This window comes from Notothenia rossii (assembly GCF_949606895.1).
Source record: "Notothenia rossii genome assembly, chromosome: 3".
Lineage (NCBI taxonomy): Eukaryota > Metazoa > Chordata > Actinopteri > Perciformes > Nototheniidae > Notothenia > Notothenia rossii.
Genome location: NC_136901.1, coordinates 48,061,767 through 48,079,164, shown reverse-complemented (window position 1 = coordinate 48,079,164; position 17,398 = coordinate 48,061,767). Strand labels below are relative to the sequence as shown.

The 17,398-nt window shown below is 39.8% G+C and overlaps 1 protein-coding gene across 1 annotated transcript; it reads right to left on the bottom strand.

Moving 5' to 3' along the window:
- Positions 1–10,049: 10,049 nt before the first annotated feature.
- Positions 10,050–16,527, bottom strand: LOC307031679 (uncharacterized protein). The gene is made up of 4 exons (XM_079668972.1): positions 15,352–16,527; positions 14,029–14,610; positions 13,777–13,920; positions 10,050–11,483 (listed from the first exon to the last, which is right to left on the bottom strand). Exons 1-4 carry the CDS (start codon positions 16,099–16,101, stop codon positions 11,451–11,453), a joined length of 1,509 nt encoding a protein of 502 aa, XP_079525098.1. The 5' UTR covers positions 16,102–16,527; the 3' UTR covers positions 10,050–11,450.
- Positions 16,528–17,398: the final 871 nt, after the last annotated feature.

Sequence of the window (17,398 nt, the reverse complement as noted above, 5' to 3'; positions counted from 1 at the left end):
TCCTGGGAGAGGTCTTACCCCTCGGCCGTAAGAAGAAAAGAAGAGAGCGAACCAAAGGAAAACACAGGCTTTCATACTAAAAACACAGGAGGAGGTGTGTGGATGCTTCCCCCAGAGGTCATCTCATTGGGAGAGACCAACACATGGCCTGTCGTACCCAATCAATGCGACGCAGCAGAAGAAACCCGGAAACAAAAAGTCTCTTTCAGTTTGACGAAAACCAGATACCTTTTGGTATCTGGAACGAACCTGCACTAAATAACAAGTTTCCTTATCTTATTTCAGATCTTGCAGCCAGCACACACACATTCCCCTTTATGGCTCTTTGTCTCTGTGGCCATCTTCCCCCCCTCAGGTTACCACACACAAGTTAAAAATATGTTTTAAGATATAATTGTTATAGTTGGCTAAATATACGTAATACATGTAAATTACCTTCATATCAATAATAACGAGGAACACATTACCTATGCTCTTAAGCAGTATTAGAGATGCTTTTCAAATAGTCAAACTTCACACAGGCCCAGTATAGAGAACACACTCATTTGTCCTGCAGCCTTTCCAGCCATTTGAGCTATTGTTCACATCTTTACTTCAAATAAAAGGTTTCACATTGCATATTTCCAGCTTCCTTTACACATACTGTTATTATTAATACAAAGTAATTAACTACACGCATCTATTTAAAACAAGTAGATTTCCCTGATAATTGACATGCTGAAAATCTTAAGAAGAATGTCCCCTCCCCCAGCTCTCTCGTCCCTGTCATAAAAGCTGCTTCCATTTCATATAGAGTAATAAAACATGTTTAAGCTAATTTCTCCACAATGTTTGTAGCCATTTAGTACCGACACATGAAATAATAAAAACAGAGGTATAGTTGAACAGTAATCACGCAGCTCATATATTTACTGCAATGAAAACACACACACATCTGCCCTAAGCATGTGTAACGCACCCTCTTTTTTAGGATGGAAACATTCCAGAGTTTTGGAGCAATGCCCAAATAAGGATGTCCCCTGCTCACATCCCTCTCTAAACACAAATACTTCACCTCTCTATATTGGGGAGGAAAAAATTAATTTGTCCCTTCAAATTTAACACACATGAATATATATAAGGTGACATTAAAATAAATATATCACAGTACTGTAGTTTCTGAAGTGCTGGAGTGACGTTCTGGTGCTCTCCGGCAGAACTACACCCCTGTCAGACGAGACATATACCACGTGATGACACGTGAGGCTCGTGTTGTGTCCAGGAACCCTGACCTTGGCCAGGAAAAACAGGCACTCGCTTGTTTAATTCTTTTGCGGTCAAGATTTCTTACATTTTTTTCTTTTTTGCGTGTGTTTATAAATTACCTCGAGTGCCGTATCAAAAGGTCTCGGAGGATCCCCACCCCTGGTTTAAAGGAAGCCAAGAGTGAATTTCAGTTTCTTTGTTAGAACTTCAATGTGGTGTTTGAAGTTCATTACAACGCAGGGCTAGCTCAACGGCACACAGCACTTGATACAGTCTATTATTTTAGTGCCTGTTTTTGTCAACCTCCTTATTATGCTTACTGATCCCTCTCCTGTAGCCTTCATTGGACAGCTGTGTTTACTTGCTATCGACGTACTAATAAATGTATGTTTTCTAGGAACCCTGAACAAATATATTTTCTGGCCGAAGGTGGACCTGTCCATAGACAACACACACAGACTTGAACTAGCCGACGTGTAACTTTAGCAGCAGAGGAAATGAACCGATACTTCAGTGTACTCCAGCTGCCTGCTTTAGTGTCTTTGCCGATTATCCCGACAGGAACAAACAGCATCTGTCAAATGTTTTTGGATCGCACAAGGGATGGAAATTACATTGTATCTCCATATTAAAAATGCAGATTATCCTTGACGTATAAACAATCAGCATTGTGTACGATACAACCGCCTGCGGATCAGCATGTGGCGCGAGTATTCTCTCAGGCCTCGAGCACTGCTCCTAATCAGGCGGCAGACAATACAGATGAGTTTGAATTCCTAGTTTGACAAGATAATGACAGATAACAGGATGCATCAGACTGTACCAACACCAATAATCCTGGCTCCCCCCCCCCCCCCCTTCTCTTTTTAATACCAACTGTTTTCTGCCTTTTTGGTGTTTCTGGCTGACTCTCAGTTCTCATATATTTCACTCCTCCTCTGTCAACACCCTGACACTCTCTATTAGAACAAGGCGTTGATAAGAGGAAAACTAATTCTCTGTGGAGCGCCAACGACACTTTCCAATAATGTCATGCACCAGACACTGAGTTGATACACTAATGTTTACCCCACCCGACCAAAGTGTTAATTTTGCTGCATTTCACAAAGGAACGGTTTGGTTTCATTCCCTCATCACAGACTTCCACAGAATGTAAGATGCTGTCCTTCGTTTCATTCTGTAGCTATGTATTCGCGGTCATCTAGTTCATGGATAGTTCAATTGGGTGAGACTTTGAGTTGGTTTGGTGCGATAAATATTAGGGGTGTAACGGTACCCGTACCGAAATTATTCGGTACGGGCCCTTCGGTCCGGTACATGTGTGTACCGAAGTGTACCCAACGAATATAACGTTAAACGTAAAAAATTGAGAACGTGAACAACTTATTGGAAGTAATCTCAGGTGCTGCGTCGCAGCATTCAGAGTAATTTGCTCACATTGGGTTCAACGCGTCATAGAGCCAGCAAGTCATTTCATTGGATGAGAGGCATACTATGAGAGCTGGTCAGAGAGATGCGTTCAAATTTAGTCAATAATTTGAGGAACTGTCGAAATGGCGAACGCAGATAAAGTTGAGCTCGAAAATCCTCCAGCATCATTGAAGTCTACGGTTTAGGAACATTTTGGTTTCGCAGTTACGTACAAGGATGACGGACAAAGACAGGTGGAACCAAAGCTGTTTGTCGGCATTGTTCAACTAAAATTGGTTACGCGGCTGGCAATACATCAAACTTGCAGACTCATTTGAAAAGGCATCACCCAAACGTGAATGTCACCGGTACCAAAAGAAAAAAGACTGAAGTGCAAACCCAACTCCCACTAGCATTTAAGCCTCCACCACTCGCAAAAAGTTTAGACCGAGCAAAAGCTATTACAAACGCTGAAAAATATCCTTATATTGCCAAGTTAGCAAAGCGCTACCTGGCTGTATCTGCTACCTCTGTCCCTAGCGAGAGGGTGCTCTCCCCAGCAGGAGACATTGTTAGTGCCAGCAGATCTGCCCTTTCGGCAAGCAATGTGGACAAGTTCATTTTTCTTAAAAAAAACATGAACATACATTGACAAGCAAGTCATGATGTCAAACTGGCTGCTTAGGTACTAGTACAGTACAGTTCAAATAAAGATTATTTCAGTTCATCAAAATGCCGCACCTTAATGTTTATTTTATTTTGTATTTATTTGAGTGAATATTCACAGTTTAATAACAAATAAAAACCCAAAACTAATAGTATATGTTTTGTGAGTACTAGTACAGTAAAGTTCAAATACAAATTATTTTGTATTTATTTGAGTGAATACATTATTCACAGTTTAATAATAATAAAAAAAAAAAACATGTTATGTTTTGTGATAATTTTTTCTGCTTTACCGTAAACGTACCGAACCGAACCGTGACCTAAAAACCGAGGTACGTACCGAACCGAAATGTTTGTGAACCGTTACACCCCTAATAAACATATGTATTGCCGTATGTGCAAAGGGAAAGACATATTCAACTTTGGTGATTAGACTTGGGGGGGAAGCCAACTGAGAAAGGTGAAACCCCCCCAGGGTCTAGACACCGATGGTGGTGAGGAGCTGCAGGGAGTGGTGAGGGGTTCTTCTAGGCTTGACCTGGGTCCTGGATCTGATTAACTTCTTAACACTCACAGGTAATGTAATATACATTTAAATGTTGGCCATGAGGGTTGTGCAATAGGTCACCATTGTCTGTTGTGCAAACGGTGTATGAGTGATGATATGTGTATGCATTTTAATGTTAACTATGTTTGTATACTTGCATTGATTTGGAACTGCAGGACGGACTGCCGAATACATGTCCTTACGGGGACAATAAAGTATATCATATTGAACTGGAGGTGAAAGGGGTGGAGGAGGGCTGCGTCGATTGGACTGAAATGACACCTGGAGGGGACAAGAGAAGATTGAAATGTTTGCCATATGCGCTGTCATTGGCTTGTGGGAGATGGGACGAGTCTTTAGCTCGTGGAGTGATACGCACATGCTTATTGAAAGAAAGGGCGAGTGAGAGAGACAGAGAGAGAGAGGATTTGTGAATGAGGGTGTAAGAGACAGTGTTCCTGAAAGAACTTGCACTAAGCTTCATTTAGTTATAGCACAAAGGATAAGGCTCAAACTGATTACTTCACTGTTTTCCTGGTTTTATCACAGCTGGGTGTGTATAAGATAACTGTATTGTAACTCGGTTCCAGATGAGAACCGATAAGAAAATGCCGGGTACCCGTACAAAATACACAATTTTGGTTATGCTTAACGGTTCCTAAACGCACGGCACAGACGGACCCGGTGGAATACAGGGTAGGCGGACTGGCATCTGTGTGTTCTGGAGAATCACAGAATGGCCGGTCGTCAGCGGGCCGTTGACGGCCGGTGTCGGTACCAGATGTGTTCGGGGTACCATATGTGTTCGGGGGCCGTCTCTTACCAATGACGTCACGCATTGTACGTATTGTGATTGGCTGTACGGTAATTTACCCAGGGGTGCTCGGGGGCAAATCACATCTACAGATCATGACGAACTGAATTTAATTATTCCTATGCTCCTAGCATGTGAAAATGTTTGTGAAAAACATGTTAAAAAAACATGAAAACGGAGCAATGGCTGTACGCCATTGGCTGTACGGCAACTCAAGAGGACCATCATACACGGTCAAATTCCGAACATTTAAACATAGTCTACACTTCATTCTTTACTTTGTCTGTTATTATATGTAGAAGATGAACTACCTCTTTGAAAGGTCCCAATGTGTTCATTTTGATGGGCTGTCTTCTGAGTGGTTAAACACCACTAATGATTTTCTGACTTCTGACTGCTTTGGATATATAATTACACCAAAATAAGGTTTTACTATCACAGTGCACTGAGATTTGTGACAAACTGTAAAGCACTTACGCATCACTGTACACTGTAAACCAAGGCGGTTTTGCCATCACTTACTGTACTGAGGCTCAGTCACTGGTACATTTTCATTTACAAAGCCATGTTGGATAAAGTACCATCTTATATCTGCTCCCTGATCTCTCGGAAAGTACTTATTGCCTGAGATCTCATGCTGTGGTTTTATTAAATGTGCCAAGTGCTATGACTGTCTTAGGGAAGAAAGCTTTTAGATGTGCAGCTCCACTAACTTGGAACAGTCTGCAAAAAGAATGTAAAATTACCAAGCTGGTACCACTACATGTTTTTAAAGCTCGGTTGGATGCTCCACAGTCAGATGCTGTTGGTACCTGTACATGTGGATAGATATGTAAATTGTAATCCCTGTAATTTTTGCTGTATGATTCGCTTTTGTTGTTCTGTTGTTTATGTTTTTATGTCTTCATGTGGAACCTACTGCTGCAGGTCTCCCTTGAAAAATAGATCATTGATCTCAATGGGATTTTACCTGGATAAATAAAGGTTTTGAATTGAATGTCGAGCATTAACTGCAAGTCACTCAAATGCATAAACTGGAGAATAATTATGTTAAAAGTATTACAGAAAACATATCCAAGTGTAACAAACATCCAGTATTAACCTTACTGTTTTTTACTAACAGTAACCAACTAATAATTTTCATAAAGTGCATATTTATTCCAAACTCACAATATATATATATATATATATATATATATATATATATATATATATATATATATATATATATATATATATATATGTAATAAAACATAATGCACAATGTTACACAGTATCCAAACTCTTTAGGCACTGGTCAGAGGCATTCATGTAAATCAGATCACCAGAATCCAATACTGGTAAAAACGTTGCAGAGATCAAATGTTTCCTTGTCTGAAAGGAGAAACCTAATTTTAAAACAACATTTTCAGTGTGTGACTTGAAAGATAAGTTCTGATCAATAATAAAACCTAGATATGTGTATGTAGTGACCCTTTCAATGTCAATGTCAGTCCCTTGAACAGTACAAATGTTGGGGAGAAAAGAAGTTAACTTTTTGCCATTTGAGAATATCATGAGTTTGGAGTTCTCTGCATTTAATACTAACTTGAGTTGAGATAAATGGGATGGAATAACATCAAAGGCACACTGGAGGAAATCAAGACTTTGCTCTATAGAAGAGGATGAACAATAAATAACAGTATCATCTGCATAAAAATGGAAAGCAGCATTTGAAAAATTATTAGAGATTATTTACATACAGTATATGGTGAAATTATTGGTCCTAATATGGAACCTTGGCGCACACCCTTTCAAATCAAATAAATTAATACAAGTTTTATTTATATAGCACATTTATAAACTATTTTTGGTCGAGCCAAAGTGCTATATAAATAATAAAAATACCCTACAGTAAAGACATTTTACAGCTAATACAACAGCAGTTTGTTCAGAATATCAGTATGAGAAGAAAACGACACCCTCTGTCCTTAGATCCTCACATCGTACAAGGAAAAACTTCAAGAGAAAACCCACAGTTTAAAGGGAAAAATGGGAGAAACCTCAGAGAGAGCAACAGAAGAGGGATCCCTCTCCCAGGACGGACAGACGTGCAATAGATGCCGTGTGTAAATCGAAGAGATAATACATTTTACAACATAGGTAGACCGAATGTTAGGAAATGCATGCGTCTATAATAATAGGATGAATCCACGAAGATGTCAACAATCCTGTGGGAGCCTTCAGGGAGGCAGCATGACGAGACCCAGGCAGGACCGCAGAGACAGGTTCAGCCACGACCAGAAGTCCACGACTTAATCCAGAACTCAGGATAGAGGATCCAGGATGCGGGACCACAGCAAGAGGATCAGCCTCGACTCAAGATCACATCAAGACACAAAAGAAGAAAATGTGGCTGGGTTAATCGGAACATGAGAATACACAGATACAGACAGACAGAAGGAAGAACAAGCACTCCCTTTGGAGTGATTTTTTTATAATATTGAAGTTAAATGCATCAATCTGGTGCACTTTGAGAGCAAAATGAAGAGATATATGGATACCTCTCAACATCCATATGAAACAACTGTAAACAGATTTACTTTGTCTTTATGGATTCGATTGTGGACTTGATTGTGATTGCTGCACATTATCCCTTACTTAATAAATACTTTTTTTGATAATCTATTATATAGAAAAGTATATCATATTGACATATAATATATAATTTATTGATAATATATAATATAATCAAATATAACATCAAAACGAAATAAGTAGTATTAAGTATTAGGGCTAAGAAAATATTGTACATGTGAAATAGTTGTATGTATTGATTTAAATTGACATGCATACGCTAAGAAAAATAGTCCGTTGTTACTGTTTGAACTAACGTACCAACGGCACTGAACATATTACATATTACCTACCATATTACATTATATACTTCTTACCTTCGATTTCTCTTGTTCTTCTCCTCATTCGTCTTTGTTTTTCTTCAAGTTTTATTGTATTTCTTCAAGTTTTTATCTTGTTGGTCGAATGCACTTAAGCGTCAGCTAAATACAATGTAATGTAATGATCAAAAAAAACCTCTATACTCTAGACAGCTTGGGTAAATTACCGTACAGCCAATCACAATGCGTGACGTCATTGACGTCATTACGTCATGACGTCACTGGTAAGAGACGGACCCCGAACACATCTGGTACCGACACCGGCTCGGTACGCTGACGGCCGGCACTGCCCTTACATTTTTTAAACGGCATCATGTAAGTCGAGCTGACAGGCGACAGAGGTCCACAGTTATGGAAAGCCAAAGGTGCCATAATACGCCCGTAAATTGGTGCGAAAAAACGGGCGAACATACGGGCGCATTTTTGCGCGGTTTTTCATATGATAATGAGCCCCACCTTCTGTTTTGCATAGCCAGTACATTTAAAGTGTGTGCAACCAATCAGTGAAGAGTTAAGCCAGACTAAAGCAATCTGTTGATGAAAAGTTCCTGTAACATAACTGTTCATTGTGAGATTTATATAGATAGATAGACATATAGAAAGAATAATCACAATAATTAAATCTAAATTAAACATTTACAGTAAATAATATAAAGTATAAACATATCTACAGTCACAACTTCATTATTGTTATTCATACTTTCTATTATGTAGTTTATTAATGTTCCCGTGCTTTCAGTTTCCATCCAGTAATATAATCACAATGCTATTTTGAAGGTGTGTTCAAAACAATAATGCAACTTGCTGTACGTACTGCTATTGGGGAATCTGATGTATGTTGTAATGTAATGGAGCCGCTTCATCCAAAACAGTACTCCGGTTAGGGAGATGACACCTGACGGGAAATAGTCTCAATTGGTACACACTGTGAATATGAGTGGGAAAAATGAGTGTAATAAATGCTTTTTAGACAAGAAATATAAAGTTAACTCAACTAAAGTTGCTCAGTATTTTTGTATTGTCAATACTACTACTGCATAACTAATATCTCACATCTGAAGGTTTAAAGAAAAGGCACGTTAAAATAAAGATTCGTCTTTCAATACATTAGCTGATTGATTTTGTCTTTTCAATTGTTTATCTAAAATCAAGTAGCTATAACTGGTACTTATCGTTTGAAGATACAGTCTGGTTATAATGCTGTTTGAAGGAGGCACACAGATAAGAGCACTAACTAGCTAATGTATCTTAGCTTGAATTAAATGTATTTAACGTATAATGAAGTGACTGCAAATAAATGTATCACAAACTTTATAAAAACTTTTATTTCAGTGCACAAATACACATAATACATTCAGGTCAATGTAGAAAAATAAGAAATACTTTAGTCCCCTCGTTCTTCCTCTCTTTGACGTTTCCTCATACCAGTAGAGGAAAAGTGTGTGTACAAGATAGATATTAATTTTACTCCACAATTTCCTACCGTATTCTTAAATAAGTCTGCAATGCAACTGAAAGGTACACTAATAAAAGTAAAACGTTGTATCAACAAAAAAAAATTAGAGTAGAAATATTTTAAATTGACTCAATGAAAGTCAATTTCTTCAGATCAATCTGTATATTTTAACTCAATTTATTTGAATGAAAAACAATTATTTCACACAACCAGCTTTGGCCTCTGAGGCAGCCATTACCTGATCTTAGATTAATAAGTACCACAGTTAAAATGCAGTAATATGTGCCGCTTCCAAACATCAAACTCTTAGAAAAAAGACTTGTCCTTATTATCCACTGCACACTTTTTTAAAAGCAACACTGACAACTTGCGCCTGTGAGACATATAATCTCTGAAAAATGATTAGACATGCTTCTACAGTGAAAATCGGTCATACTGTAAGTGCAACTTCTGAACACAACACTTTTTTGCAAATGTTTTATAGTGCATAATTATTATAAAACCTTGGTTTTAGAAACCTTACCATGTAACAATGGTAACTGTGAGTGAGTGCAACAAAGTGTCTACTCTGGGATGAACAGCTGGGTTCTCAGTCTATTCACTTTTGGGCTCATCTTTTTCCCCTCAAACTCCATCAGAACTTTTTGCACAACTTCAAAAGTGGATTGCAGTTATTTCGGATATCTTAAGTTCAGTGCGTATATGAGCCCGAAGAGCATGGCAAAAGCTGTCGCAAACCGAGGGCAAGCCGCTGAGGACCTCTGTTCCTTCGATGAGAACCTTGACGTCTTTGGGTCGATGAAACTGATATATATATATCAGGGTATCTGCAGGATTCATAGAGATGAATTTACTACCTTTTACTACCTTTTTTACTACCTCCACAATATTTTTTACTACCAACACGACATCAAGCAGCAGCCCTTTTTGGACTACTAATTATAAGGTATTAGTGTGACACTGTCACACCCGTCATACATATCAGGTACACTAATGTTTAATTGTGATCATTAAGTATTGTCATTGTCAATTGTGTTTTTTTTTGTAGTGTTGAGTTGACCCTTAGCCCTAATAAAGTGAGTAATAACCTTGACACTTCTTAAACACATATCACTTAACAACCATAAATATTAATAATAAAGTGTCACATCACACACACTTACTCACAAACACGCATTCTCTCACAAACACGCATTCTCACACACACACACACACACACACACACACACACACACACACACACACACACACACACACACACACACACACACACACACACACACACACACACACACACACACACACACACACACACACACACACACACACACACACACACACACACACACACTTAAGCAGTTACTGGTGCGTATTAATAATGCGTATTAATGAAAAAAATTGAAAATCAATCAAATAAATAACTTTAATGAACAATATGCTCTGAGGACTACATCTTTCAAAGATCTGCTTCAATATAACATTCACCATATTTAAACACAATAACGTGTGTGAGGAGTGCATGTATGCACATGTCTGTGGGTGCGCCTTTGTATGGATGTTGTTGTTGTTGCAATCTACATTGTATCTAAGTGAATCATTTAAAACAATAACTGTAGGGGTGTACGTGTGTGTGTGTTTGTGTGTGCGTGTGCCTGCATTCGTCTGTGGGTGTGCCTGTGTGCAGTTGTTGCAATCTACATTGTATCTAAGAGAAACATTTAAAACAATAACTGTGAGGGGTGTACAGTCACAGAAGTCTCAGTTGTGAGGACTTATCTTCAATTATTTTCTCCAATTTGCAGAGCTCTTCTTTTTTTTCTTTCTGCCTTCTGCGAAGGGTATTGGACTTGATTATCAGTTCAGCCATTTTGGACCCAGCCTTTCCCTCAGCCTGCTCGGCCAACTTGTCCGCGTCCTTTTCCAGTGAGTGACAAAGACGGCGAAGTACCTCTTCCTGTCTTCTGAGGTCCAGAAGCTCCTCCTCCACTGCCTTCCTCCTCAGAGCATGGGCAGCACTCTCTCTCTTTTTCTTTTCACTGTCAAGGTACAGTCTGTACTGGGATCTAGCTGATGAGGCAGAGGCAAGGAGCTCCTTTGTGAGGGGCACTTTCAAAACACCACCACAACTGTTGATCCTGTCACAAACTAGTCTCAGTGATTCCAGTGTGCGGTCATGGAGATTGCATGTCTCCACCTCTTTGTTCACTGAAAATCCTCTTTCCACAGTGGCTTGGCCATGGGAAAGAAGGAGGAGACTCTGGCAAAACTGCAGCAAGTCAGGGTAAGGCCTGCTGAGGGTTGTGTAGAAGAACACATCAAGGCGGTCCTTCAGTGGCTTGAAAGCCAGGAAACGTTCATCCCGTCCTTCCACAGAGGTCAACGATTCGAACTGTTGAATGATAACATCACCTACAATATTGACAAAAACATAATCATTAATGACATTTAAGTACATTTCAAAGTAGAACACCCTTAGAACATGGCCTTCATTTGAATGACCTTCCCTGTCCCTAGACATACTGTATTTTTTCTTACCAGCTGGAATGCCACCTGTCAATCTCTTTCCCTGAAGGAATGTCTGCACTACACTCTTCATTTGCTTGATGCACCACTCCGGTTCTTGGTGGATTTGTGTGGGATCAAGGCATGCAATGTGCCTAACCATTGGAACCTTTAGGGGGGATTTGTCTTGCAATTTCATGACAACCTTAACAAGGCACTGCAAACATTCTTTCCTGAAGGTTAGCAGAGAGAGCTCCCCTATCTTGCCTCCTGGTTTGCTCTGAAGGGCCTAACAAATAGAGAACATTAATGTTCATACAAGGATATTTATTTGTCACATATATAGAGATACTTGTGTAAAACCTGTGGGGAAAAGATGTTGGTTGTCTGCTCTCTGGGTGTGTGTGTGTGTGTGTGTGTGTGTGTGTGTGTGTGTGTGTGTGTGTGTGTGTGTGTGTGTGTGTGTGTGTGTGTGTGTGTGTGTGTGTGTGTGTGTGTGTGTGTGTGTGTGTGTGTGGGTGTGGGTGTGGGTGTGTTTGTGTGTGTGGGTGGGTGGGTGGGGGAGTGATGGGATATGTGAGTATAGTTCAGGATGAGTTCAGGATGCCAGTGTTTCCCCTACCATTGTCTTGGCGGGGCGCTGCGCCCTGCCAACGGAGCCCCACGCCCTGCCTGAAATTCAAGGTGTTTTTTTTTGTTTTGTTTTTTATTTACATTTTATTTTTTTATTATTTAAAAAAATATATATATATAGCACCAAATTGCAACTGAAGTAATCTATCTACGGTCACGTTTCACATTGAACATGTGCTCTTTTATTAAATAAACGAAACGCCTATGTTATTTATCCAATGTGCATGTTTCAGTGTCCACTGCCTTGCGTATTCACATTCTCCCTCCGCTCCCCCCCCCCACACACACACACGCGAATGCACACACTCACAATCAGAGACAAGAGCGGAGGAAAGAAGGAGAACAACAGCTCAGCTTTCTGCCCGTTTGTGTCCCCCCCCCAGTTTCAAATTCGTTTAGCAAGCCGTTATCGTCACGGGAGAAGGACACAAACAGCCTGGCCAGGTGGACGCGCGCGAACGCGACAACGAACGTAGCGTGCGCATTCTAAAAATAGCTCACAGATGGTGAGCAGGTACCGCGGTTTTGAACTACAGTATTGAATTTGACAGAAAACAACAATGAAACGCCAGCAGAAGAATAGTCTAATGAGTTGGGTGGAAAAAAAGACAGATGTGAGTTGGTTTATTCAGTAAATTAGCTCAGGATAATTGGATGTTCTGTCTACACCTGTTGATGTGAGGCTAATGCATGATTTGCTAGCTTGATGCTACCGGCATTTAGCGGCAGTGACTCAACAAATTTCCACTTAAACTGTATCGTCAGCAATGTATGACAAGCAGACTGCTTGTTTAATGTTGGACTCACACCAATAGCTCAATATGATCATAACACGATTGCTTTCATATCAGAGATCAGATGAGGTGGAGCTGCCTCCAGCAATAGAGGATGAGGCAGAGAGAAGCAGCAGCAGCAAAGGGTTGCAGCAGGTATGTTATATGCTGTAGTCAGGTGATTTAAATGTATCGATGAAAGGAAGAAGTGTAGGCTACATGATAAGAAGGGAATACAGTTTGAATTAAAGTAATAAAGTACAGTGTAACACTGTACTGTATTACTTTTTAATGTACAAATACTTTGTTACTGTACGATATCAATAACAATAATCCACAGCTCCTCTCACTGCTCCAGAGGATAAAAAGAATTCGGGTGCCCCGGAAAAAAAATTCGAGGTACCCGAGCAGCACCCTGCCAAGGCTGTAAACCTAGGGGAAACACTGGGATGCATAAACATTCACTGCTATGATTGGAAATTAAACTATGACAAGTTACACATTTAAAACAATCCTAACAATTTAACCAGAGTGAGAAAGAGGTTTGGTATATCCTCATGGCTGTGGTTCAGTTTAAGCCTCAATGCCAAAGGCCTGGTGGTGAAGACCACTGAAGTTTGAAAGATAACCATTAACAACCACACAATTACGATAGCTATATTGCTTACCACAGAGGTGGTTAAATAATGCCCAATGTTACTCATTCATTTTCTACCCTAATAGTTCGAAGTAACTATTTATTTGTGCCGACAGCACATTTCATGTATGACATTGAAAGTATCTGCAGTAATTACCTTGATGGCAGATTCAGCACCCAGGCCGATGTCCACATTTTTCAGAGCCACCCAGTTCTTCTCCTCAGACACCTGGATTGTGATAAGTTGCAGTGGGCTTCGGTCCTGTATAAGTTCCCTTTTAACAAATCGCCGCAGTAAAGCCTTAAAAGAACAACAAAAACTGTTAGCAATCAAGTCACACCTGTCAACTGATACAGTTTAATCACATTCAAATAAAGACAGTTACTCTACAGGAATTACATTTCTTACCATCAGGAGTTCTTTCAGATCTTTAGCAAAAAAGGGCAGCACAGGCTCGTCGGTCTGATATTTGGTCAGGAAGGGGTTGAAGCTTCGTGCAACTGACAAGAAGAACTGGAGCTTTGGAATTATCAAATTATCATCCCGTGCTGCCAAAATGATATCATATGACGCCGTGTTTGGGTTTGTCACCTTTTTCTTCTGAACAGCATCAACATATGTTAAAAGCACAGGCCAAATGTCGACAGCTCTCTCAGCCACAGGGACATTTTCCACCCATCTGTGGCCACAGAAAGATCGGGGAAAGGTAGAAGATCCTGTGGTGGCGGTGTAATCTTCTCTACGGGCAGGAACATTGTGGAAGATGTAGTGCATAGCTCGCAACAGTTTGTCTACCTGCCATGTTGCGAATCCTGCCTTCATGGCATTGTGGAGGGTGTGCAAGCCACAACTGCCAACACTGATGAGTTGTGCATCCCCATGAAGCTCTGAATGTTCGTTCTGAAGGAGCTTCAGCAGCTTGAAGTTGACATTTGGGCCATCCATACTGACAGACAGCAGGTGTCTCAAGTTGAGTTGTGCAACACATTCCTGTGAATTGTCACAAAAAACAAAGTTCATTGAAAATTTTAATCTGTCCTGTGGTTTTTGGTTATTCATAAAATAGACAATAGATAGACAGTAAATACAGTGCCAGTAAGTATAAGTCAAACGTGTTTCCCCCTTTGTAGTACCAGTATGCATCTTTCAGAAATATTAACCAAATCCTTCATCAAAATGTGACCCTGCAAGGCGAAACCAGTCGCTTTGGTAAAATGTACAAAACTAAGTTATTGTTCTCATATGAACGGCCATAAACTAAGCTTTCCAACGATATGTATATTGAGGCTATTGCTAGAACAATCGTTAAGATAACTGTATCCAAAGTGGCATGGTTCTCCTGTCATGATAATGCTAGAAGAGGAGAAAATCACCTTTTTAAGCGGCGTTGACAAATGGTATGACTGCTAATGTGTTGCATCTTCACCGGGCTTAACAGTCAAAACGTATGTTTTTCCGTGATTTGTCCACGATATGAAATGATATGTAGACTGTATACTGTCAAATTATGCGAAAACATGAAATTCAACATTTTAACCCGGATGTTTGTTTACCGTGGATTTTCTCAAAATAGCATTGAGCGCAAAGCGACTGATATCGCCTTGCAGGGTCACAAAACACACCCGACACACACGTCGTGTAGGCTAAAGCTTAGGCTAACTATGACATAAACATTTTCAAATGGGCATATAACGACAATAAGAAAGAACAAACAAGAAAATATCAACTCACTTTAATGCTTTGCAGCAAGTCTTCAGCCCTTGCATGTCCAAGAAACTGTGACCCAAAATATGAAGACGTCACGCGGTCATCTCTCCAGAACCGAACGTGAATATCCATTTGCTTCTTCTTGGCGGACTGGTTCAGAGACTCGTCAAACATGACAACATATGGCCCAGAAGCATTGATGCTATTTATAAGAAGCTTCTTAAAATGTGGAGCAATGCCAAATCCAAGGATATACGATGTCTTATCTTTGCCACAAACAAAACTTTTGGCTATGTCGGAGTCAGTGAACATGTTTTCGAACAATTCCCCAATGCCCTCATTCGAATTGAATGAATGATGGTTAGCTGCTGTGTTCAGGCACCAGAGAACCTCAGCCCTGAGGGCTGATGTTTGTGGCGGTAACGTCTGCTGTTTGGCTATCGCAGCCGTGGTGGTGCTGGTGGCACTGGTTTGCTGCCGAGGTGGTGCGACTGTTGCTGATAAGTTGGCATGATCTGCCGCGATCTGTGTGGTGCTGCTGCTAGCATCGCAAAACAACGAAATCGGCAGCTGTCCCCCCCTCACCCGAAGCCGCTGCTGGTGTATAGCCGATCCACTGTGGGACTTGATAGCAGTAATGCCGTTCCAGGTAACATTTATAGTTTTTTTGCAGACACTGCAAAATGCTTCACGGTCATTTCCTATGACGGGTTTAAGCCAGTCTTTATATAAGGGGTCATCAACCCATAATTGCGAAAACTTGCACTTCCCCATTTCACACTAAATTTGCTCGAATTTGCTAACATCAGAAAAAGTAGACTGCAACTGTGGCAAAAGGCGGCTCTGCTAACGTCAATTGTTGGAAAAAGGCGGAAAATGTTGTAAGCGTCGCTGATAGGCTATGAAGTCCACACAGGTTACCTCTACGTCATTGCTATCAACTACGCCTCACTCAGGTCCTGTTAGCACCGTATATATTTTTAAACTACGTAGGCTAGATGAAATTCAAACATGCAGACACAAATAATAAGCAAACAATGGAAACTCATTATATATTGAGGCAGAGTTTTAAAAAAATTACTACCAAGTCAAATTGCGTTTGTTACCTTTTACTACCTTTCAAGGGCCTTAATTTGGGTAGATTCTTTTTACTACCTTTTACTACCTTTTACTACCGCGCGGACACCCTGTATATATATATATATATTAGGGCTGGGACTCGATTAAAAAAATTAATCTAATTAATTACAGGCTTTGTAATTAATTAATCGCAATTAATCACATTTTTAATCGCATATAAATATTTGACCTGAGAACAGTGAGAAGCAATTTTTTTTCACATGGATTTTAGTATACCATTGAATAATGACTGAATACATAAGCTTAAGCAACAAAACATTGTTTATTTTTTTCAAGATGGTACTTAACCAAGACCAACAGAAAAGTGCAATTTTTGCCATAAAGTGTAGCAATAGCATATTTAGGAATATAGTACATTTCAGAGATTCAGGTAGCCTATAGGTAGGTAGACCTTCTGTAAACTATAACACTTTGTTTTTTAAGTAAAACACAATACTTTCAAGTACATTCAGAACATTGGAAACCCTGACTATTAGAAAACATCTCTCTGTTGCTTCAGAGGCCATAACAGACTTTGTTGATTTACCAACAGTTGATTTAAAAAATCTAATACATTTCATTCCAACTCTCTCAATAACCTTGGCCAAAACAATAAACAGTTCAACATAAAGTGCCAGTTGCACCAACAACGTAATAAATAGTTCAACATAAAGTGTACCATTTAAAATAAAATAAAAAAGTGCCAGTGATTGACCTCAATCCCTCCTATTCTTCCAATATCCTGATGAAAAATAAAATCTCTCTGTTGCATAGGCCACTGTTTGATCAACGCGAATTTGGTGTGGGTCCTTGTACTCCGAGTCGGGCTAACTTCCACGCTAGCTGCTATATGTTTTGCATTGAGGTGATACTTGAGGCTTGATGTGCTGCGGTGATATGCAAATTCCTTTTTGCATAATTTGCAAACAACCGTGCTCTTATTGACGCTTCC

Excerpts from the sequence above, each read along its gene's own strand:
- LOC307031679 (XM_079668972.1), bottom strand. The coding sequence starts at position 16,101 with ATGGGGAAGTGCAAGTTTTCGCAATTATGGGTTGATGACCCCTTATAT. Across the intron at positions 14,611-15,351 it reads ACTTGCTGCAAAGCATTAAA|GAATGTGTTGCACAACTCAA; the intron begins GTGAGTTGATAT and ends GACAATTCACAG. Across the intron at positions 11,484-13,776 it reads GTGCTGAATCTGCCATCAAG|GTGATGTTATCATTCAACAG; the intron begins GTAATTACTGCA and ends TCAATATTGTAG.